The 23,456-nt window shown below is 41.6% G+C and overlaps 1 protein-coding gene across 1 annotated transcript; it reads left to right on the top strand.

Annotated features, from left to right (window-relative positions):
* The first annotated feature begins 15,543 nt into the window (after nt 1-15,543).
* Nucleotides 15,544-23,260, top strand: LOC140229758 (uncharacterized). The gene is made up of 2 exons (XM_072309992.1): nt 15,544-16,855; nt 22,421-23,260. The coding sequence occupies exon 2, from the start codon at nt 22,421-22,423 to the stop codon at nt 23,258-23,260; it is 840 nt and encodes a 279-aa protein (XP_072166093.1). The 5' UTR covers nt 15,544-16,855.
* The last annotated feature ends 196 nt before the right edge of the window (nt 23,261-23,456 follow it).

Below are 23,456 nucleotides of genomic sequence, written 5' to 3'. Positions count from 1 at the left end.
CAAACATTTTCTCGCGTGCGCGTCCGTCCGCGCAATTTCGCGCGCAGAGGGCGTAACCAACATGAAAATGCAATTTTTTTGACTGATTTGGATTTCTGATACTTTGAGTAACAATATCCATTGATTTCCGATCGATTTTGACCTATAACAAAGGAATGCACTGGCGTCAAAGTTGAAATTCCGCGCGCGCGTCTTTCTGCAAATATAGTGAAAAAACATGTTTTTGTTTATGTCACCATAGCTCTTTAAAACGTCTGGTGACCCTATATTTCTATTGCATATTACAAAAGCATATGAATTGGAAATAACGTTTCAAGTACCAATATTGCAAGCAAAACCTATGACGTCATCATATCATCATCTGAAATCAAAAAAGTGGAATTAATTTTTTTGAGGTACTGTTTCTGACATTCATTTACTCGTATCTCTATTGTTTAAGCTTGATATCACCCCAAATTCAGATATGTTTTACTTTGAACATTTGCCTTTCAAGTCCATGTCATGGTTATGAAATTTGATGACGTCATCATACTTTAAATTGTGATTAAAAGTAAAGACACAAAATCGGACAAGTTTACGTGTTATGTCTATTAGAGGTGATTTTTTTTTTTAAACCATGCATTGACTTGACAACATTTAAGCACCTTTATCTCAGCTGATTTTGCTTCATTTCCTCTGAAACTTAAGTATGTTGTAGCTCAGACAATAACCTGCAGTCATCATGTATTTTATATTTTCAAATCTCCTCATTAGGTCGACAATTTTGTAGTCAAAAACTGAAACTGAGAATGCAATCTGTACGGAACGATTCCCGATTTTTCTTTGCAATTTTGTATTAGTGAATCCACGCGGCCACTTGTGGGAAGTTGAATAGCGCCATCACAAGTCGACTGTCACGACAGGATTATTATAGATTTAAGTTTTACGATCTGTCTTCAGGACAGTCGTGTGGCGTAATCGCTTTGCGCGCTGGGTGTTCATGACGCCATACCGGAAGGCGAGAAGTTCGACTCCCGCAGGAGTTTTCTCTTTCTTTCTTTTTCTTTTTTTTTTCGGCAGTTCAGCTTTACTCCGATGTCATTTATCGTATTATTTTATTAAGTATACGTAACCCATGAACACGGCTGCTCTATTTCCCTTAATTGTTTTGTATTGGAGTTTGGAGATTAGGTTTGCTTCATTAATTTTGTCACACAAAGGGTGCGTTTATCAACTCCTTTTCTCGGCAGAAACAGGTTATCCAAACAGCTTTCAAGGAATTTTTACGAGTTGATAAACGCAAAGCTGTTTTGATAGCCCTTTAGGAAAGCCTTTTACGAAAGGGTGCGTTTATCAACTCTCCTTTCTCGGCAGAAACAGGTTATCCAAACAGCTTTCAAGGAATTTTCACGAGTTGATGAACGCAAAGCTGTTTTGAAAGCCCTTTAGGAAAGCCTTTTCGAAAGCCCGAAATTTGTGACGATCCAAACAGGTTTCCTAAACAGGTTATCAGAAACCTGTTTGTAAAAGCCTTTCGAAGTTGATAAACGCAAAGCTGTTTTGAAAGCCCTTTAGGTCGCCCTATACTGCGGTTGCGCAACCATGCGTTTCCAGTTTCTGAAAAGACGCGCGCCACGTAAAGTGCACACGAGTACGTGTACACAGGTGTATACATACAGCTGTGTGTAATGCACGCATATGCTTGGAACAAGGAGATGTTTCTCTCACCAACAAGGTTTGAGAAATAAAGTAACAACAGTCTCATTCCCTTTGATCCCATGTCTCATGCCGCTACTCAGAAATATTTGAAGTATGTGCTAAACTGGAGCTGCCTCACAGATAGGAAGACAATTGATTCATGTGGCATTGTATCATGACTCCTCACTCTCAAAGGAAGATATGTCTTTATGATGGTAGTTGCTTTTCGCCGTCCCTTCTTAGAAAACAAGCGGCACATTAATAGTACAGGCAGTCAGGACTTTGGAAAGAGCTCTCGAAAGGGCTATGGAAAGGGCTATGGAAAGGGCTATGGAAAGTTGATAAACGCAGCCGACGAAAACAAGCGGCACATTAATGGTACAGGGAGTGGACAGGGCTTTCGAAAGGGCTATGGAAAGGGCTTTCGAAAGGGCTATGGAAAGGGCTATCGAAAGGGCTATCGAAAGGGCTTTCGAAAGTCGTTTAAACTGGGGAAAGTTGATAAACGCAGCCAAAATGTTGTAAATTGCCCCTTGTTACAGTGTCCCGCTTGCCACCTTTCGTTTGCTCTTTCCTTTTCTCTTCATTGTTTATTGTTATACTGTAACAGAATAGGTAGGAACATGTACGTTTAAATATTTTGCAGGAATGGGAGCTGAATTGATTAACATTACTCTAGTCCAGGTGTATGGCGTCTCGCTCATCTCTTTGAAATTCCAGGTTGTTATTGTTTGACCTAATAACGGAGTTGTAGACAGGTTTTATGTTGCTATAGAGGTATCTTGTGCCACATGAGTGGAAGGCATCACTGTTTAGTGGTAGTAATGAACTTTTTCATGTTGTACATAAAGATATAAATTTCACATCCAATCTTCGGGACAGCCGTGTGGCTTTATAGTCACTTGGCGCGCTGCATGGTCATTACACACCACCTTAGGACGAGATGTTTAAGACCCGCAGGACGCTATTATTTTTTTTTCTCTCTCTCTTTCTTTGTTTTTCTTTTGGCAGTTCAGCTTCGTTCCGATGTCATTACCCCACGACACACAGTCACTCAAGTTCCCCCTTTTTTTTGTCGGAGGCTGGAGGTTGGATTTGCTTCATTTATCATACGTAATGTTGTAAATTGCCCTTGGTATACAGTGCCCCGCTTGCAACCTTTCGTTTTCTCTTTCCTTTTCTCTACGTTTGTTCCTGTTACACTGCACAAGACAGGTCGGAAAATAATTTACATAACACAACCTGAGCAGGAATGGCAACTGAATAAATTAACTCTAGGCCAGGTGTATGGCGTCTCGCTCGTCTCTTTGCAATTCCAGGTTGTTATTGTTTGACCCAATAGCGGAATTGTAGACAGGTTTTATGTTGCTATAGAGGTATCTTGTGCCGCATGAGTAGAAGGCATCACTGTTTAGTAGTAGTAATGAACTTTTTCATGTCCCTCCTTGTCAATTATAGTGTGTTCAAAGGGGTTGTGTGTCTATCTGCCAAAGAAAAGGAAAACCTTATTTTCGTCATGGCTATTTCTCTATACGTAACCGTAGGTGATGAGTATTGTTGGTATCTGAGCAGTGAATAACACAGCATCAGGCTAAAATCCCCCTTAGTTATACGCGCTGAGCGTTCAATTTGATATATCTTTATTTATGTAGTCAATCACTGCTAATGGAGTTACAGAATTATGTTATGACACCTTTCACTGAAAGTTTGTAAAGCAAAGTTTATGGACAAGGCAAGCAATTGTACATGAATAATACCAATGATTTCAGAGGGAAATTATGGTATACCTAAATGTAAGGGTATCATTGCTTTGGAATTGCTGAGACAATATCTTGGCACGAGGGCTTCCACCTCTAATAACTGATCCCTTTGAAGATGTGTCGGTCACGGGTGATCGTCATGATTCATCTTTCACGTAGAAGCTTCCGTTCCACACTCTTAGTTCGAGAAGACTTACCATCATACTTCAAATTGTGATTAAAGGTAAAGACTCAAAATCAGACAAGTTGACGTGTTATGTCTATGGGAGGTGATTTTTTTTTTAAACCATGCATTGACTTGACAACGTTTAAGCACCTTTATTTCAGCTGATTTTGCTCCATTTCCTCTCAAACTTAAGTATGTGGTAGCTCAGACAATAAGCTGCAGTAATCATGCATTTTATTTTTTCAAATCTCCTCATCAGGTTGATAATTTTGCAGCTAAAAACTGAACATGAGAATGGAATGTGGACCAAACGATTCCTGAATCATCTTTCACATTATAAGCTTACGTTCCTCATATTTTCTCGTCAAGACGTACATGGCCGAGAGGATAAAGGCGACGTCACAAGAGACGTCAGGTTGCACACGTACGGGTTCGAACCCCATAAGAGCACGAAACAAAATACTTATATCTTTTGCTTTTTTTCTTTTATGGAGTATTCACCTTCGTCCATATAGAAATCACGTTTTCATGTAAACGTACACACACACACAGGCACACACACACACACACACACACAATATCCCTTTGTTTTGTGTTGGAGACCACATAGCTTTGACAGGCAACTTGGACTTGAAATTACAAATGTTAAAGTGAAGATGACTCTTAAAAGACCGCATGGCCATGTCTGATTTTTTTTTTTTTTTTACAATATAAAGACCTGTTGGTAAATATTCATTCACATATCCTTTCCAATCAACTTACTTGGACACGCCGACACCACACGAAATTTTCAATTAGTTGCATGACAGAAACAATTTCATCTGAATTATGTAGGACTGTATAAAGAATTGTACTTCACGAATATTTCTCAATATTACTTCAAGTCGCTACTTAACATTATTTTCGTTGTCGATCACTGAAAATGAGAATGGAATCTGGTTGAAACGATTCCCGATTTATCTTTGTAACTGTATATTGATCGAATCCACGCGGCCACTCGTGGGAAGTTGAATAGCGCTATCAGTCACTTGACGTATATAGCCAAAAAACTGAATATCAATGTAAATTTGTGTTGTGTATAGCATACATAGATAGATTTCAGTTTCGCACAAGATCTTTGGATCTTCCGTGTGGCAGAATCGCATAGCACGCTGCGTATTTATAATGCCCGACCGGAAGGAGAGAAGTTAATCGAGTCCCCCAGGACTTTTTTCCTTTTATTTCCTTTTTTTTCTGCAGTTCAGCTTCACTCTTATGTCATGAACACAGCTACTCTATTTCCCTTGTTTTGTATTGGAGTTTGGAGGTTGGGTTTGCTTCATTAATTTTGTCACACGTAATGTTGTAAATTGCCCCTTGACACAGTACCCCGCTTGCCACCATTCGTTTTCTCTTTCCTGTTCTCTTCATTTGTTCTTGTTATACTGTAGCAGGATATTTAGGAACGTGTACGTTTACATAACTAACATGAATGGGAACTGAATTAATTAATTGTAGTCCAGGTTCATGGCGTTTCGCTTATCTCTTTGGAATTCCAGGTTGTTATTGTTTGACCAAATAACGGAGTTAAAGACAGGTAGGGAAGGAAGTGACTTGATATTGCTTCATAATGAGGAATTTCGGGCAACACATTTCCAAGTGTAGTGATTATGACGGGGTTCTCTGTCGTTTATTTTCGTCATGGCTTTTTCACTAGTTAGCCATAGGTGATATATGTTGCTGGCATCTGGGAGAATAGAACAGATCAGTACCAAACCGGAATAGCCCTATAAGCAATGTGGTAAGCGTTCAATTTTTTGCATTATCTTTCTTCTTTAAAGTCAATCACTACTGATCGAAATACACAATATAATATGACACGTTCCACTGGTAGTTTAGGAAAAGGGAGTTAATGCACGATGCAATGATAAATGTGCTACCATTGATTTTAGAGACGTTATTGTGGTGTGGTACTGGTGATGGTAAGGGAACCATAGATTGCTTTTAAAGTAATGAGACAATCATTGGACCTTTGCATCAAGACCGGATTCCCATCTAGAATGTAATGCATGTTCGTTCGGCGTTTTTTTTTTTTTTTTAATCCTGACGTAGACATTTTCTTTTTCTTGTTTTTGATTTAAGAATGTTATATCTAAATTTTTTCTTTCTCCTAACATTTTTTTTGAATATAAAGTTGGACGTTCCGTGACCGCGAGTAGAAGAGCAGCGATTTAGTTACAGTTTCAATGCATCTTGTTTACCATCTTTTCTGACATTAAATTGATGGTTTTTATATTTGACATTGTCTGTCTATTTGCCAGTTTATGCCTATGAAACACTGCTATAACAACTAATACATTTGCTTCACTTGTCACACGCAATGATATGGATTGCAGTTGTGCATGCAGTTTTCCTTTTGCCACCTCTCGTTTTGCTCTCCCCTTTTCCCTCACTTTGGTTTTGTTATACTGCAGATGGGAATGATTACAATAACATAACCCAACTTGAAGTAGGAATGAGAACTGAATAAATTAACTCTAGGCCAGGTGTATATAGCGTCTCGCTCATCTCTTTGAAATTTCAGGTTGTCATTGTTCGACCAACGGAGTTGAAGACAGGCTTTATGTTGCTATAGAGGTATCTCGCGCCACATGAATGGAATGCATACGCTGTTTAGTATTAGTAATAAACTTTTTCATGCCCGTCCCTGCCAATAAAAGTGTGTTTGACGGGGTTCTGTGTCATTCTGCCTATGAGAAAGCAAAGTTTTATTTTCGCCATGGCTGTTTCTCTATGCGTAGCCGTGGGTGATGGGTGTTGTTGGCATCTGGGCAGTAAAGAACCGAGTATCACACTATAACACCCCCCCCCCCTCGTTAGGTTCTAAGCGTTCAATACCGTGATATATCTTTCTTCTTTATTATATCAATCACTGCTGATGGAATTACAGAATTATGTTGTGACACGTTTCACTCAAAGCTTAAAAAACAAAGTTTATGCACGATACAAGTAATGGTGCATGAGTCCTATAAGCCATTGATTTTAGATGAGAAATTATGATATGCCTATAGAAGTGGTGTCATTGATTAGGAATTAATGACACGATTAAGCACCCCTTCCACTTTTAACTGTCAACTTTGAATGTGTGTCGATCACGTGAGATCGTCATAAATTATCATTCACGTATAAGCTTACGTTCAAAGTGTACTCTTAGTTGGAGGAGACCTATAGTTACATGGTTAAAGGTGATGTCTCTTTCGCTAGAGCCGTACGTTTGGCCCGTTTTTCTTTTGCCCTTTTCTCTTTAATTGAGGTATCACTTTCGTCCACGATAAATCACATTCTCATGTAAACAGACTCACTTGCTCTATTTCCCTTGTTTTGTATCGGAGGCTTCATTGGTTTTACTGCTGGTATCTCACAGGCTTGTATATAGCTGTAAGAGCTCTCTGAACTGATCATTGTGATAGCAAGATTAGAGGGAGTCATATTGGTTATGTAAATAATGGTCAAAGGTCATGTTTTAAAAGGCCACTGTTAAAGCCAGGATGGTTATAAACACTTATTATTGTCATGTTTTATTTGTACGTGCCGAGGATCACTTGGACCCCGTTTACAGTGCGAGGCTCGGCCGCGTTCGGTGTAAACGCGCAAAAGGCCAAATGCAGGGCCAAAATTGGCCTCGCATTAGGCCACGCTCTAGAGGTGGTCTCGGCCGCGGCCGAGCCCCGGTCACGCCCGGCCTTTTTCTCAGTGTAAACGGAAACTGGGCTAAATGCGCGGCCAATTTTAGTCTGGCTTCCAAACCCTCCCCTGTACTATTTCGCTATTCAGGATATTAACCACTTCAACGTCGAAAACTAGTATAGTTTAAGGTGGTCTTGTCCTGCAAAGGATTTTCTCCTTCGGCAAAGGTCTTTGCCCGAACGGCGACTTCGTCGCCACGGAATTCAGTTGGCAAAGGATCTGAAAACCAGACAATACCAAATTGCGTTTGTTTAAAAGGGTAGAGCGAAACTACGATAAAATATTGAAAGGTTTGAATCAAAAGCGCGGCCGAGCCCGGCAGTGTAAACGGACTAAATTGCGGGGCCCGGCCTCGCAATTGAGGTTGTCCTTGGCCGCAGCTCGGCCGCGGCTCGGCCCAGCCCCGCACCGTACACTCTTAGAAAAAAAGGTTCTTTTGAGAACCATTAAATGGTTCTCAGCACTGTCACAATAGCGACACCCTTTTAGGTGCTCGTGAGAACCTTTTCTAAATGGTGCTTGTCGGCACCTTTTGCAAAAGGTGCCCATTAGAACCTTTTTCCCGATGAAATGGTGCTCGTGAGTACCATTTAAAAGGTGCCCATGGGCACCTTTTTGACTAAAGATGGGCACCTTTTTGACTCTTTTCAAAAGGTGCTCATGGGAACCATTTCTTTGGAAAAGGTTCTAATGGGCACCAATGTTAAAAGGTGCTGACAGGCACCATTTAAAAAAGGTTCTCACAGGCTCCAAAAAAGGTGTCGCTATTGTGACAGTGCTGAGAACCATTTAATGGTGCTCAAAAGAACCTTTTTTTTTTCTTAGAATGTAGTATGTGAATTGATGTCTGTGTATTTTTGGTGTGTTTCACATGCTGTGCTGGTAAAGTGCTTCACTGGCACCATTCTTAAAGGTACATTACCTATCTGCATTGAAAATGTGCATCACAAACTCATTTGAAATGAAATGAATTCATCTGAATTTCATCTCATCAGTCAAACATACGTTCAAAACATGTGTATGAGCAATACATCAGCATATCATACATTATCATTGACACTGGAAAAAAAAAAGAGCAAGGATAACACACCCATGCACACACAGTTTCACAAGCATGAATACATGTACATGACATTCACCAATTTTTTTTTTCATGAAACATTACTCAATAACTGAAAACCATAGAAATTTGCTTTCACAAATTCGCAGAAATGTATTTATTCACCTTCACTTTTACAATCTAAAGGTGAGGTTTGTATTTGTCTTTTTTCCACAATATTTGTCATTTGTGTACCGAGCAGTTCTTGAAACACCATCACACATCTCTGTACAGATGATATGAAATAGCAAGAGGTGCATCAGGCTTTTGAAATGCATGTACATAACAAAATTTCTATTTCTCTGTGAAATAATTCCTGCATGGATGAGATACAGTATAACTGTGTAAGTCTTAAGATAGGCAGAAGTCAAGTACATTACCTGCTTAAGCAGAATGAGGAACTTTTTCCACATATTTGCTAGTTTGTTCGGTGTTGTTTTTTTTTTCGTTTAACGCATTTGTCCCAAAAGCAACTACAAAGGGCAGGAGAACAATTCCATTAAACAGGACCTTTGGTATTGTCACAGAAAACACACATTATATTGCTGGAATGATACTTGGGATAGGATAAGCCTTACACTTCTTCACTTCACTTCACTTCACACTCATAACGTCGAGTACTTGAATTAACTTATCTTTGTTTGTATACGAGTGACCTTTTTTGTTGTTGTTGTTCTGCAATTTGAAAGCACCATACCACACATCTATACAACTGCAAATACAAGAAGAGTATCAATTCAGGTTAATCATGACTTCTGACAATTTACAGCATGTCCTACGAAAACACACACACAAAAAAAGAAAAGAAAAGAAAAGAACACATTGTTTTATGATGAGAAGGATAATAAGAATCCCAAGGGGAAAAGAGCTAGGATACCACACCCACACAGTTTCACAGGCATGAATGAACAAAATTCCTCAACCATGATCTAAAATATATAACATTGGGAATCGATAAAAATTTGAAGAGTTTGATAGCAAAAACCGATAAGTCCATTTTTGAAGATTTTGAAGTACGGTCTCTGTCATAAAGTACAAAATAATACCTTTTAAATTATATATTGGTTACTACATATAAAGGTACATTTTTGAAGTTATGGTCAAAAGAAGCAACAATTTTCTTATTGTTCTCTTTATTGTTCTTGACCTTTAATCGCAAATATCTCCATTTGGCAAATATGGACTTATCGGTTTTTGCGAACAAACTCTTCATTTACACTTTTTTTTTTTAAAGCAGAGCAACAAATTCATTAGAGTAAACTATAATGCAGGCCTAAAGCTGAGGTTTGAATTTGCTGTCCTATAACCTGGCTATGACAATATGTTGTTAGCATTTTTGCCATTTTGTTCACCAAATTTGCCAACAGTCTTTTAAACACCACCACCACGTACATGTACATTTTGTATTTCTGCAAAAGCAATATAAACTGGTGACAAGAGGTGCATCAGTGCTTTGAAATAAATTACATAATCTTCAATTCTCTACACAATACGTAATTCCTGCGTGGGTATAAATGCAATAAGTTTTGCCAGTCTAGGTGCAAACTTTAAAAGTGAGCAGAAATCGACCACACAATGACTGGAGAAGTATAAAGAGCATTTTCCGTTTGTGCTTTTAAAGTTTAGAACTATGAATGACTCCACTTCTCAGATTGGCATCTGGTCTGATCTCATTACGTCAACCCCCCCCCCCCCAATACAGTTGATTCAAAGATGTTAAATGCAAATTATAGTGAAACATTATCACTGGTACATTGTAAGTTGCAAATACTGTATTGGGATCATAACAAAACATATGTGACCCTCCATCACACAAACCAACAAAAAGTCGCCTGACATGAATATTTGGTTGACGGCAGATTCTGAAAGAGCAGCTATAAAATACACTATGGCCCGAATTCACGAAGGTGGTTTAAACTTAGACCATGGTACAAATTTAGACCATGGTCTAAAATAAGCGTTAAATAGGCGTACTAATACATGCGCGCATCAATGCACGTTTTTTTTTTTACTGGATGCCTGTTAGCGTATGCAATCTGTCAATCATATCTACGCAGAAGAAATATAAATGAACCATGGTTTAAATTTAGACCACCTTCGTGAATGCGGGCCTATAAGTCAATGCAAACGGACTTACCTACCCTATCTACATATTTCTCAAAGGTTTTCTCTGGCAGCATCAGTGTTTTTTTCTTTGACTCAGCTCATTCTTGGCTAGCGTAGGTTTCTGGTCGATGCTGTCAACGGGCTATCAGGCTAAAATTGTCATTCTGATCGATGTATTCTTTTGGTCACCCAGCTCATTCTTGACTAGCCCATCGGTTCTGTTTGATGCTTTCAACGGGCTATCACAGGCTGTCATTCTGGTCGATGTATCGTCTTAGCCACACAGCTCATTCTCGCCTAGCCCAGGGTTCTGGCTGATGCTGCAAATGGGCTATCCCGGGCTCTTATTCTGATTGATGAATTCTTGTGGCCGCCCAGCTCATTCTTGGCTAGTGTTAAGCCTACGGTTCTGGCCAATGTTGTCAACGGTCTGTCACGGGCTGTCTCTCTGATCAATGTAGAGTCTACCTTTTTCCCTAACCGCACCAGCGACCCAAACACGTACGTACTGCTTCATCGTCCCGGCCAGAGTTACTAGTTGTTCCCTGGTTTCTGTGCATGTTGGTGTGTCCACTTCCCTGATATATGAATTGAAAGATACAATAGACCTACACCGCGTTAATAAAACAATGTCATTGCTACAATTTGATAAACAGAACATGGCATTACATGACGCGACTCCTCACTTAGAACAAGCCTGAAAACATACTGAAGACATTTTGACCTAACAGTTAGGCCTCCTGGGCTGTAGACAAACCTCCATTGGCTCTAAGTCAATGTTAACACTGACAGTTATAACTTATATTAGTTATAGAACAAATTTCCTTATTGCATGTAGACGGTATATTCTCTAGACCTTACCCCGGGGCGCTCCTTGTACACAGTTATCTTTGCGTTCGGCGTTTGGGCTATGTTTCGGAGTTAGTAGACTCTATTTTTAATAGTCATAGAAATCGTCGGTGTTTTCACGAAGTGGCACGACCGGCCAAAATCGAGTAAATTTTCGATTTTAAGATTTTTGCATATTATGATAGTATATACCGAGATCTACAACCTGACAAATTTTTGAACCTCAATCTCAAATAATTACGTAATAATAACGACCGTGTCACTTCGTGAAAACTCCGACTGGTCGGTCTACGATTTTCACGAAGTGGCACGATCGCGGGTTGATGGTGCGTACACGCCGGACGTCATCATAAATCATTTATCTGCCAAACGTCCTCGTACGCGCGCGTCCAAAATGGCTGCGCCCAGAGCAACGGAAACAAGACAGATGAAATCGGTAAAGTTACATGTCGCTCTGTATTGACACTTTAATTGTTCGGATTTTTCACATTCTTAAATGTAGATTTATGAATGAGGAATTAGAATATCAAAACAGCGTAAATATGTACTCTTGCAGATCACATTGACTTCGTTTGGCGCTGTCCTAGCTTCGTGATCTACGTATGCAGTCCCACATCTATTATTCGGTGTAAGTGGAGAATATGCAGGGAAAGCGATTCGAACTAAAGTCAAATGAACACGTCTCACATTTGCATCGAATCTTAAACGCACTAACTGGTGATATGTTGTGAAGTTTTATTGTTACCTGTATTACGAGCTCAAATATGTAATGCTACGACCTACATCTTCCCAGGTAATAAATTCTAACTCTCTTCTCTTTAATGTCTGAATCTTCCAGGAATTAAGATCTAACATGTTAACGTTAGGGAGTCTATATCTACAACGATTCTACTTCTAGATCTAATTTAGATAGTTAACTGTGTTACAGTGTTAATAGTGTTCTTGAATACCGTTGGCATTACCTGTCCAAGTTACTGTAAACAGTGACGTTATTTCACTGACTACCTTTGAATTATCAATGAAAAAAAAAATGATTTTAGAGTTACTTCTGCTAAAGTCTAAATCAGGGAGGTCCTCTTCCCACCTCCCTGTTTAAATTGAGGCGTTACCAGGGTACCAACAACAATGAAGTTTGATAATGTTGTCGTGAATACCGCACTAGCAAATTTGATTTGGATAGACAACAAGCAAAAAAAAAAAAAAATTGTTTTGCAACGTTTATGCTCAGCACCTGAATTAATAAATTGTTCTATCATGCTATATTATAAGCCTAAAAGCCTAAATGTAGACGTAATAGGCCTATACGTGGTAAGTACTTTTGCCTATAGTTTGCGATATTTCATTTTGTTTGTGTTGATTTTCTATAATCTATGGTTCTGTGAAACACACAGGGTTTTTTCGGGGGGGGGGGTGGAGGCTGGGAATTTGGAGCTGGGCAAATTGTAAAATTAAACCAGAGTGATGTTCATAAACTTCAGAATCTGGTAAGCTGTAGAAAATAGACCTAAAAGGGATGGGGGGGGGGGGGAACAGTGTGATGTTTTGCAAATCTGTGCATCAATTTTATGATCTTACAGAATTGTAAGTACTGGTAGTGATGGAGTTTCATGTGACTGACATCTTGCATTCATCTTCCATTACAAACAGATATTAAGGCATTTGTGTGGACAACCCAACAACTTGCAGACTGGAATGAAATGAGCGCTGTCCTTCGATGATGGGCTACTTTACAATATTGTACTCCATACCGCATTCCTGTAGATTTCTCCTATCATCTCAAGCTTGAACAAGAACTGTAAGTTACATTGCTATCTGCCAAGGATTTAGACAGACCAGTGTGTGATAGACAGTGCAGGCACACTACTAGTAATAATACTATTACTGATATGATTTGCCACATACTGAAATAATTGTATTGTCTTACTCTTTCTTTAATTACAACTGTTTTGTAGTTTCATGAATGTGAAGCACTGACATAACATGGAATCCAACATTTTGACATCTAATTACCTGTAGTCATGTTGCATTTTGGTATAAAGGCAATGCTGTCCCTCAGTCTGATTTTGATATGGTACCAGTATGCATTTCTTCAGTGTCATGTATCTTAGTTTGTGATATTTCATTTTGTTTGTTTTGATTTTCTACAATCTATGGTCCTTTGAAACACAGGGTGTTTTTTTTTTTTTTTGGGGGGGGGGGGTAGGGGTGGAGGCTGGGGATTCGGAGCTGGGCAAATTGCAAAATTAAACCAGAGTGATGTTCATAAACTTCAGATTCTGGTAAGCTGTAGAATATAGACCTGAAAGGGGTGGGGGGGGGGGGCAGTGTGATGTTTTGCAAATCTGTGCATCAATTTTATGATCTTACAGAATTGTAAGTACTGGTAGTGATGGAGTTTCATGTGTCTGACATCTTGCATTCATCTTCCCTTACAAACAGATATTGAGGCATTTGTGTGGACAACCCAAGAACTTGCAGACTGGCATGAAATGAGTGCTGTCCTTCGATGATGGGCTACTTTACAATATTGTACTCCATACCGCATTCCTGTAGATTTCTCCTATCATCTCAAGCTTGAACAAGAACCGTAAGTTACATTGCTATCTGCCAAGGATTTAGACAGACCAGTGTGTAATAGACAGTGCAGGAACACTACTAGTAATAATACTATTACTAATATGATTTGCTACATACTGAAATAATTGTATCATCTTACTCTTTCTTTAACAACTGTATTTGTAGTTTCATGAATGTGAAACACTGACATAACATGGAATCCAACATTTTGACATCTAATTACCTGTAGTCATGTTGCATTTTGGTATAAAGGCAATGCTGTCCCTCAGTCTGATTTTGATATGGTACCAGTATGCATTTCTTCAGTGTCATGTATCTTTCAGGACTGTTGTAACTGTAGTTCTGGGGTTGTTAGTTCGATTATTTGTTGTGTGTTTATTTATTTATTATTATTTTTTTTTTGGGGGGGGGGCAAGGGAGATGAGGAAGAACAGTTATACACTCTGTACTGATATGAGATACCATCAACTTTGCAAAAGTCAATGGCACATACTGTATGACAAATTTTTGGCAGAGACGATGAAAATGAACTGTCTCAATATACATTTATAGTTTTACTCATGTCAATGTGTTTTTTTTTTCTTTGTACACTCAGAAGTCAAATGTTGTAAGAGTCTGAGACATTACTTACATGGAATTGACTATGTCACTGATTTTCACTTGTGATGTTCTGCTTTCTTTATTCTTTACTTTAGTTCTGCTCCTGATTCTAATCTACAATGTGTTCATTCACCATTTCGTCTGGCTTAGCATCCTCTTCTTACTGCACTGCAAGGTTACATTGTGCCCCATGCTAAAGGTGAGCAAGATATAAACAGCAATCCATGCAACACCTTTTCATGTAGTATTTGGTTTTATTTTGTCATAGACAATTACTAAGAAAATCCAATGTCAGTGGACAATTAGGTGTAATCCTTGTACAATCTTGTTATGCACATTATCACATTGATTTAAACTTATAGAAAAAAAAATGCATTAGCACTTTTGAGTAAAACATTACCAAAGTGTTGCTATGAAAGGAACATTATCATATAATTATTTTCTTAGGGAAATTGGTGTAGCTTTGAAAATGCGGAAAATTAATTAAGAAGTATGTTATGACTGTTGTATCAAATGACATCATTCCCCTCTGCAATGGAGAAGTAACATTGTCTGTGAAAAACAATTGTTCCTCTTTGCATAGGGAGAGAAGCAGATTACAACTATCTACTGGAGAAAGCCAAGAGAAACCCGAAACAGCTACAAATGACTAGGATGGCTGAGCTGAACATCTGCACGAAAATCCAAGCCATGGGATCATTATAGAAGGAGATCATAGTGTAACAAAATTGGCCTTTGGCCTAAGAGGGCAGCATATAGTCAGAAATTCCCTGCACTGGGTTAAACCAATGTATGATATACACACACATGTATAAACAAATGCTAGTGTGTCCAGTGTGGCAGTGCCCTTTGCCACTTGGCCTGGGTATAAAAGGCCACATGTGCGCAGTAAGAGTTCAGTTGTCTAGCAGCGGTGTCTTTCAGCAGTGTGTCAGGAATCTTGCTGTCTTACAGCTGCAGTCTTATAGCTGCCCCCATTACAATTCATCCAGTTTAGTTCTGCATCTCTAGTACTCAGTAGTGAGTACATGCAGGGAAGCTGGGAGTTCCTAGTGCTTGCAGCATGCACTTAGTACCTGTTGTGTAGTAGAGTGCAGGTCCAGTTTGTACCATTAATAGATCAGCGTTCTCCAAATACTTAGTAGCAGTTCATGAGTTGTTTCCACGCTTTGGCCTGGTTGCTACATGTACCACGTTGACCAGTGAATAAAGACCATCATTGAGACGGTATGTATTAGTTACTTCTGGCGCAAATTATTATCGTGCTCATCTGATCATGTTGATGACAATGATTGAGTGACGTGTGCCATGCCAGATAGCATAGTCCTCTGCATGTGAATAATGAGTGTGTTTGCCAGCAGCAATGAACTACCTGAGCAGGCTGAGGCTGAGGTGAAGTGCGTGTGTGCAAGGGATTGTGAGTGCTGAGTTGGAGCCTCATAATTACTCCAGCGACCATATAGCACAGCATAAACATCACAAATATCAAAGACCCAAAATCGCTACAAATTGGTGGCAGCGGTGGGATTTTATGCACCAATCCCTTCCAAAATTTTAGTTGCTGAAGAAGATTTTAGTGCACTTCATTTTTCATTGTGATGTTCATGTGCTGTGGCAGACAAGGAAATTAATGCTCAGAATTGATGCATATTTCGACCTAGCTACCAATACCATGAATATAGATGCTCAGAATTGAGGCATAACTCCACCTACCACAGTCACAAGATGAAGATAAATGCTCAGAATTGATGCATATTTCTAGATGTATAACCTACCATGAGAATGAACGGTCAGAATTGATGCATGATTCAACCTTCCATGAAGATACGTACTGTAAATGCTCAGAATTGATGCATAGAATCTACATGTATTTCGATAGACCTACCGTGAAGACAAATGCTCAGAATTGATGCATAATAGTCCGAGTACAGAGGTAAATGCTCAGCATTGATGCTACATTTTTTTTTTGACAACCATGAAGATAAATGTTCAGAATTGACGCATGATATACCAACGAGGGAAGCAAGTGCTCAGTATTGATGCACGATCGACCAAATTTTGTAGACAAATGCTCAGAAGTGATGCATAAGAACCATATAGAACTACATGCACATGAACTGTAACAGTGAAATTGGCTTGACAGTATACATTTTCATGTTTTTATACACTATTCATGGATTGAATGAACACGAGCCGGGCAATGAACGGAGACACGAGCCGAGCTATGAGCTGTGAACCACGAGCCGAGTGATGAACCGAATTACATTATGACATGAGCCAGACTGGTCATTACAGGTACAGGTGAATTTTGTGTCAGTACAATCAGAGGTAGCAAGTGACATTTTTGTTTTCTTTCATTTCTTTTCGAAGCATTTATATTGCAAGTGGAGAACTATTGATTGATGAATGCTTTTGTCAATTTATACCTGTCTATTTCCACATAACAATTGATTGAGAGTAAGAAATATGGCATTGTCCAGGAGTGAAAAGGCTGAGGTGTTGGGGCTGATGGAAGAATTAGAGAAATCAAGGATGGAGAAGGAAATCCTTAGATGGGAAAAGGCACAAATGGAGGTGAAGTTGGAGAAGTTGCAAGGGACTAAGGAGAGAATGCATCATGAATTGGAAGGAAGTGAAACTCCAAGCAGACCCATGGGAAGTGTAAAGAAACCATATTATGCAACAGTTGACTCAGAAGTCAAAATTAAAGTCCCCTCAGCAATGTCAAGATATGGAGGTCAGACCTCGGGTTACCTTTCCCAAGATTATGCTGCACAAGTATCAGACAAAGACTACAGCCCTTTCCATTCGACACTACGCCCAGCCCGAATGTCTACCCCATTGGCTCCAAAGAGGCAAGAGCCTACTTCATCAAAAGGAAACCCCTTCCACTCGTCACCTACCGATGAGCATGAATTGATTTTGAACACATTTGATCCACTACACAGAAGTGAGAAAGAGAGTTCTACAATGAATAAAGTCGGCCGTGAACGACCAGTGATGATGCCAGATAGATATGATGGTACAACACCATGGCAAGATTACCACCAACATTTCGAAGCCTGTGCCGAAGTAAATGGATGGAGTGACAAACAGGCAGCAAATTTTCTAGCTGCCAGCCTGCAAGGAAATGCAATGCGTGTGATATGTGACATTCCGACTATGCAGCGAAACTCATACATTGAGTTAGTAAGACTGCTCGATCGTCGTTTTGGACCAGGACATCAAGCAGAAAATTATTTAGTGGAGCTACGACACCGAAGGCAGGGACAAAGAGAGTCACTACAAGAGCTAGGCCAGGCCATCCATGAACTAGCCATTAGAGCGTATCCTGAGATTCCAGCCTCTGCAAGAGATAGACTTGAAAGGAATCACTTCATTGACGCAGTAGAGCACCAGTCCATTCGTGAAGGCATCCATCGTGCCCGTCCTACGTCACTTGACGAAGCTATACAGGCTGCAATTGAGACCGAAAGCTTTGAAAGAGTAGAATTTCAAAGGAGGAATGAGAGAATGAGACATGGGAAATTTGTGCGAACATTGGACAGCGAGACAGAAAGTAGATTCAGACAAGTGGAACACATGTTGTCACAACAGAGCAGGCAAATGGAGTCAATCACACAGCTCCTTACGGAAAGGCAGAAGAAAACAAATTTTCAAGAGACAACACAAAGGCAAAACCAGACTCAACAAAGAAGATGGCCTGCTGGTTTTAAGTGTTTCAACTGTGGAGAACCAGGACACCTTGCTCGTCAGTGCCCTGCACCCCAGAAGCAGCACCAAATGAAGGGAAACGGAAGTCAGCCTCCCAAAGGATCCATGGAAAGGCTGGAAAAGCCAACGGATCCACAAGCAAACGAGAGCACACAAGTCAAGCAGAGCCCACAACCAAAACAGAGCCCCCTACCTCAAGCAACCCAACAGTAGAAGAGCGAGTGGTTACGTTACCAAAGTTTGATCCAGAACCAAAACAAGGCTTGTATGTCAATGGACAACTGAGATCGCAAAATTGCAGATTTCTGATCGACACTGGTTCAACAGACACTATTGTAAGTGCTAGTATGTACCACATGATCGACAGTAAACAGAGACCAATGCTGGAACATGAACACATACAAATACGACAAGTAGATGGAAATCCTCTTCAAGTGTTAGGAGCTGCATGGGTAGAAGTACAAATTGGACAGACGACTCGGCTTGTGAGAGTAATCTTCGCAGACATCAAATGCCCAGGTATATTGGGAATGGACTTCTTGCTTCCAACAGGAGGTAGCCTCGATTTCAAAAGGTTAACTTTGAAGATAAATGGAGAAGAAATCAAATGTACGAGCCAGGAAGGTGAACCTTTTGTTGGGAGACTGGTGGTTTCATCAACAATGTCTGTGCCAGCTGGTCATGAGGCAATTATCCCCGGTAGGATAGCTAACAAGAGTGATGCTATGACAGGCCCAGCTATCATTGAAGCAGTCGATGGAGGTAGCGATCTCGAAAGCAAAGGCTTAATTTTAGCCAGGGCACTAGTGGAAGCTGACACTGAGACTCTTCCTTTGCGAGTATTCAATCCCAGCGAACACGAGTTAACAATTCGAGAAGGTATGACTGTGGGAGTTGTGAGACCTGTGACAGTGGAGGATGATGTGCAAGCAACAAATTCAGCTGAACCGCCAGATATTCCTGAACATTTGAGGGACTTGTTTGAAAGAAGTAAAGCAAATTTACATCCAAGACACTACAATGATGTAAAGCAATGCCTCCTTGATTTTCAAGATGTTTTCTCAACCGACAGTGGAGACATAGGGAGAACGGATGTGGTGAAACACAGCATAGAAACAGGAGATGCGAAACCCATCAAAGAGCGACCAAGAAGGCAACCACTTTGTAACCAGGAAGAGATTACAAGACAGGTGAAAGAACTTGAGAAAAGAGGAGTGATTGAACCATCCAGCAGCCCCTGGGCCGCTAATGTCGTTCTAGTCCGGAAGAAAGACGGCTCAAAACGCCTCTGCATAGACTATAGACGACTGAATGAGGTAACAATCAAAGACGCATATCCCATTCCGCGTATTGACGAAACCATCGATGCACTTGGCAAGGCTAAGTGGTTTTCAACATTAGATCTATCTTCAGGATATTGGCAGGTCGCCCTAGACGAAGATGCTCAGGAGAAGTCAACATTTGTGGTCAGAAATGGATTGTACAAATGGAAAGTCATGCCATTTGGCCTGGCAAACGCACCAGCCACATTTGAGCGACTAATGGAGAGAGTAATGAGAGGATTACAGTGGGACATCCTGCTCATATATCTCGACGACATCATCGTCTTTGGGGAGTCAGTAGAGGAAGATATACAGAGACTGCGAGTGACTTTTTCTCGTCTACGAGATGCTGGTTTAAAGCTCAAGCCAAGCAAATGTCACCTGTTTCAAACATCTGTGTTGTACCTAGGCCATGTAGTGTCAGCAGACGGAGTGACAACAGACCCCGACAAGATCAAGGCAGTGGCTGACTGGCCTGTACCCAAGTGCAAGAAGGAGGTTAGAAGCTTTCTAGGTCTCGCCTCATACTACAGAAGGTTTGTGAAAGACTTTGCAGAGATAGCAAACCCGCTACATGAACTAACGGCAAAGTCTCAAGCTTTTGTGTGGTCAACACAATGTCAATCAGCATTCGATGAACTTAAACAGAGACTCCTGTGTGCGCCAATACTAGCTTACCCATTGCCAGGGGGTAAGTTTATTCTGGACACTGATGCTAGTGCCGACGCCTTAGGGGCAGTCTTATCACAGGTGCAAGATGGAGAGGAAAAGGTCATCGCTTACTACAGCCGGAAATTCACCAAACCAGAAAGAAACTACTGCACTACAAGGAGAGAATTGCTGTCAGTGGTAGCCTCACTCAAGCAATATCGACCGTACTTGTATGGACAAAAGGTCCTTGTCCGCACAGACCATGCATCCCTCCGATGGTTGTTAAATTTCAAGAATCCAGAGGCCCAAATGGCTAGATGGCTGGAACAGATCGCAGAGTACGACATTGAAATACAACATCGACCTGGGAAGAAACATGGAAATGCAGATGGGCTGTCTCGCCAACGATGTAAACAATGTGGCCGAGAGGAAATGGTGGAGCATGCTAGGGAAGCTGACGGTCTAACACCACCCAGTACAAGTGAAGAAAGTGAGAAGATGGTCAGGGGCATAGCAGCCAAGCCCTCTCTGTCATGGCAAGATGTGAGAAATGCACAGGAAAATGATGACACTCTGAAATGGCTGGTAGAAGCAAAAGAAGAAAACAAGCCGCGACCAAAGTGGTCAGAGATTTCACACATGTCAAAGTCAGCCAAGACGTATTGGTCCCAGTGGGAACAGTTGGGAATGCACAAGGGCGTTTTGTGTAGGCGATGGGAGGCAGATGACGGGAAGTCTCTGCAGTGGCAAGTGATTTTGCCTGAAGCACTCCGTAGTGAAGCCTTAGCCGAGTTGCATGCTGGTCCAATGGGGGGACATTTTGGGCTGAAGAAGACACTAGCTAGAGTAAAGGCTAGGCTGTACTGGCCTGGAATAACAGCTGATGTACGTGTGTGTATCAGAAAGTGCGAGCTGTGTGAGCGAAGAAAATCGCCCCCAAAGAAGAGATTGGCACCCCTCCAACAGTATCGGGTTGGAGCGCCCATGGAGCGAGTAGCGATCGACTTGCTAGGACCGCTACCAAAGAGCAGTCAGGGAAATCAGTGGGTAATGGTGGTAGGAGATTACCACACGAAATGGATGGAAGCATACGCCATACCTGATGCACGGGCAGAGACGGTGGCCAAGAAATTTGTGGAAGAATTTGTGTGTCGCTTTGGGGTCCCACATGAGCTACATTCCGACCAAGGGACAAACTTCGAATCACAGCTATTTTCAGAGATGTGTCAACTTCTAGGCATACGAAAGACGAGAACAACAGCGTACAATCCAAAATCCGACGGAATGGTTGAACGATTCAACCGCACACTACTGAGTGCTGTGTCGATGCTTATTGGGGAAAGTGGTGGTGAAAAAGACTGGGACGATGTCCTCCCCTACGCCACCAGTGCCTACAGAAGTTCACCCCAAGAATCAACAGGAGAAAGCCCTAATATGATGATGTTAGGGAGGGAGACAAGTCTCCCCATTGACTTGACCATACCATCCACCCCTCCACAAAATGAAAGCCTCGGCGACTTCGCTGAAGAATTGAGGCAACGACTGCAAAACGCGCATGAGAGAGCTGCAAGGCACTACAGGTCAAACGCAGCAAGACAGAAGCGTAATTATGACAGGAGAGTGACGGATCCAGCGTTGCGAGAGGGGATGTTTGTATGGTTATACGACCACTCAAGGAGAAAGGGGGTCTCCCCAAAGCTACAACTTAGGTGGAAAGGCCCATACCTGATCGTGACACAACTATCGGACGTGACCTTCCGAATTCAAGCCTCGGAGAAAGCCAAACCTATGGTAGTGCATGCGGACCGGCTTAAACCATACAGGGGAGAAGAAAGGAAAAAGTGGGATTTCATACAACCATCGCCAAAAGAAGTCCCGGATGATGACGTCCTGGCTGTCAAGCCAGACAAATCCCTAATAGACGAGCCAAATGATTATGATCATGTCAGAGGAGATCATGATCTCAGTACACCGGCACAGCAAGATACACCCCCCGCCCCATCACCTCGCCAACCTCCAACCATGGAGGAAAACGCCATGCACAGTGACATATCAGAAAATGAGTCAATCCCTAATGAGCCGCCAAGGCGATATCCGAAAAGGAGAAGAAGACCCCCTAAATTCTTTTATTAGTAATAGCTTTGCATTATGTCATATCTTTTGCACATTGCAGATGGAGGGACGAGGCTCCAGCCGTTACCACAGACAAAGAAGGGACCCCTACGGTTGCAGGCGGTGCGGGAAGTCCTACACCGAAAGGAGGGGGCTGGAGTGCCACCTGAGAAGGGAGCATGGCGGCAACAGTGGCAGAGACTTCGCATGCAACGAGTGCGACTACCGTGGCAGCAAGCAATATAACCTGTCTCGGCACATACGACATGTGCATACTCACAGAAGACCAGCGCCCCTCCCCACCCAATTAGAGGGAAATCGCCGCACAGTCCAAGTCATGGAGCCCCAGCCAGACCAGCCCCAGCCAATCCAGCCCCAGCCAGACCAGCCCCAGCCAGACCAGCCCCAGCCAGTCCAGCCCCAGCCAGTCCAGCCCCAGCCAGCCCAGCCCCCGCCCAGCAATCCTGCAGTCATTTCCCTTGCACCCACCCCCGACCCCTATATTTTCCCCACGCCTCCAAGGGGAAAACCGAGGGGAATGCTGGCTATGATGATGGCCGATGCCAAGGATGACGACGATGACGACGATGACCCTGACGAGGACGACGACGAGGACGACGACAACGAGGACAACACCCAGGAAGCTCAACGTGACGACGATGTAGAGGATGAACCCCTTGCCCCACACACCGCCAAAAGTGACCCCGCCCCCAACCCCATCACGCCTCTCCCGTCCCTGCCGGCCCATAAGATTCTGGCGACAGTAGTGGAGACAAAGAGCATCCAATATTACGCTGAGGGGGTGCTTATTAGGAAAAATGAATTCACAGAGACATATGCAGCAGTCGTCCCGGCTAAATGGAACAAAAGAGTAAATTGCAACTACGGAATGTCAAAATAGAGTCATATACTTTAATCATAATTTTGGCCCACAGTTTAAGCATAATTTTCCCTTTTTCCTTTCTGGTACTATGTCATCACAGAATGCTATAAGTTTGATGCGACAATATCATCAGTTTTCCCCGGTTTTCCCGGTTTTCCCGGTTTTCCCAGCTTCACCAGTTTCACCAGTTTTCAATAAAACGTTTCATATTAGA

This window comes from Diadema setosum, chromosome 6, assembly GCF_964275005.1.
Source record: "Diadema setosum chromosome 6, eeDiaSeto1, whole genome shotgun sequence".
Classification (NCBI taxonomy): Eukaryota; Metazoa; Echinodermata; class Echinoidea; order Diadematoida; family Diadematidae; genus Diadema; species Diadema setosum.
The sequence above is the reverse complement of the archived record's forward strand: the minus strand, read 5'-3'. Positions and strand labels throughout refer to the sequence as shown.

What these genes read in the sequence shown, in the direction of transcription:
- LOC140229758 (XM_072309992.1), top strand. Translation starts at nt 22,421, where the DNA reads ATGGAGGGACGAGGCTCCAGCCGTTACCACAGACAAAGAAGGGACCCC.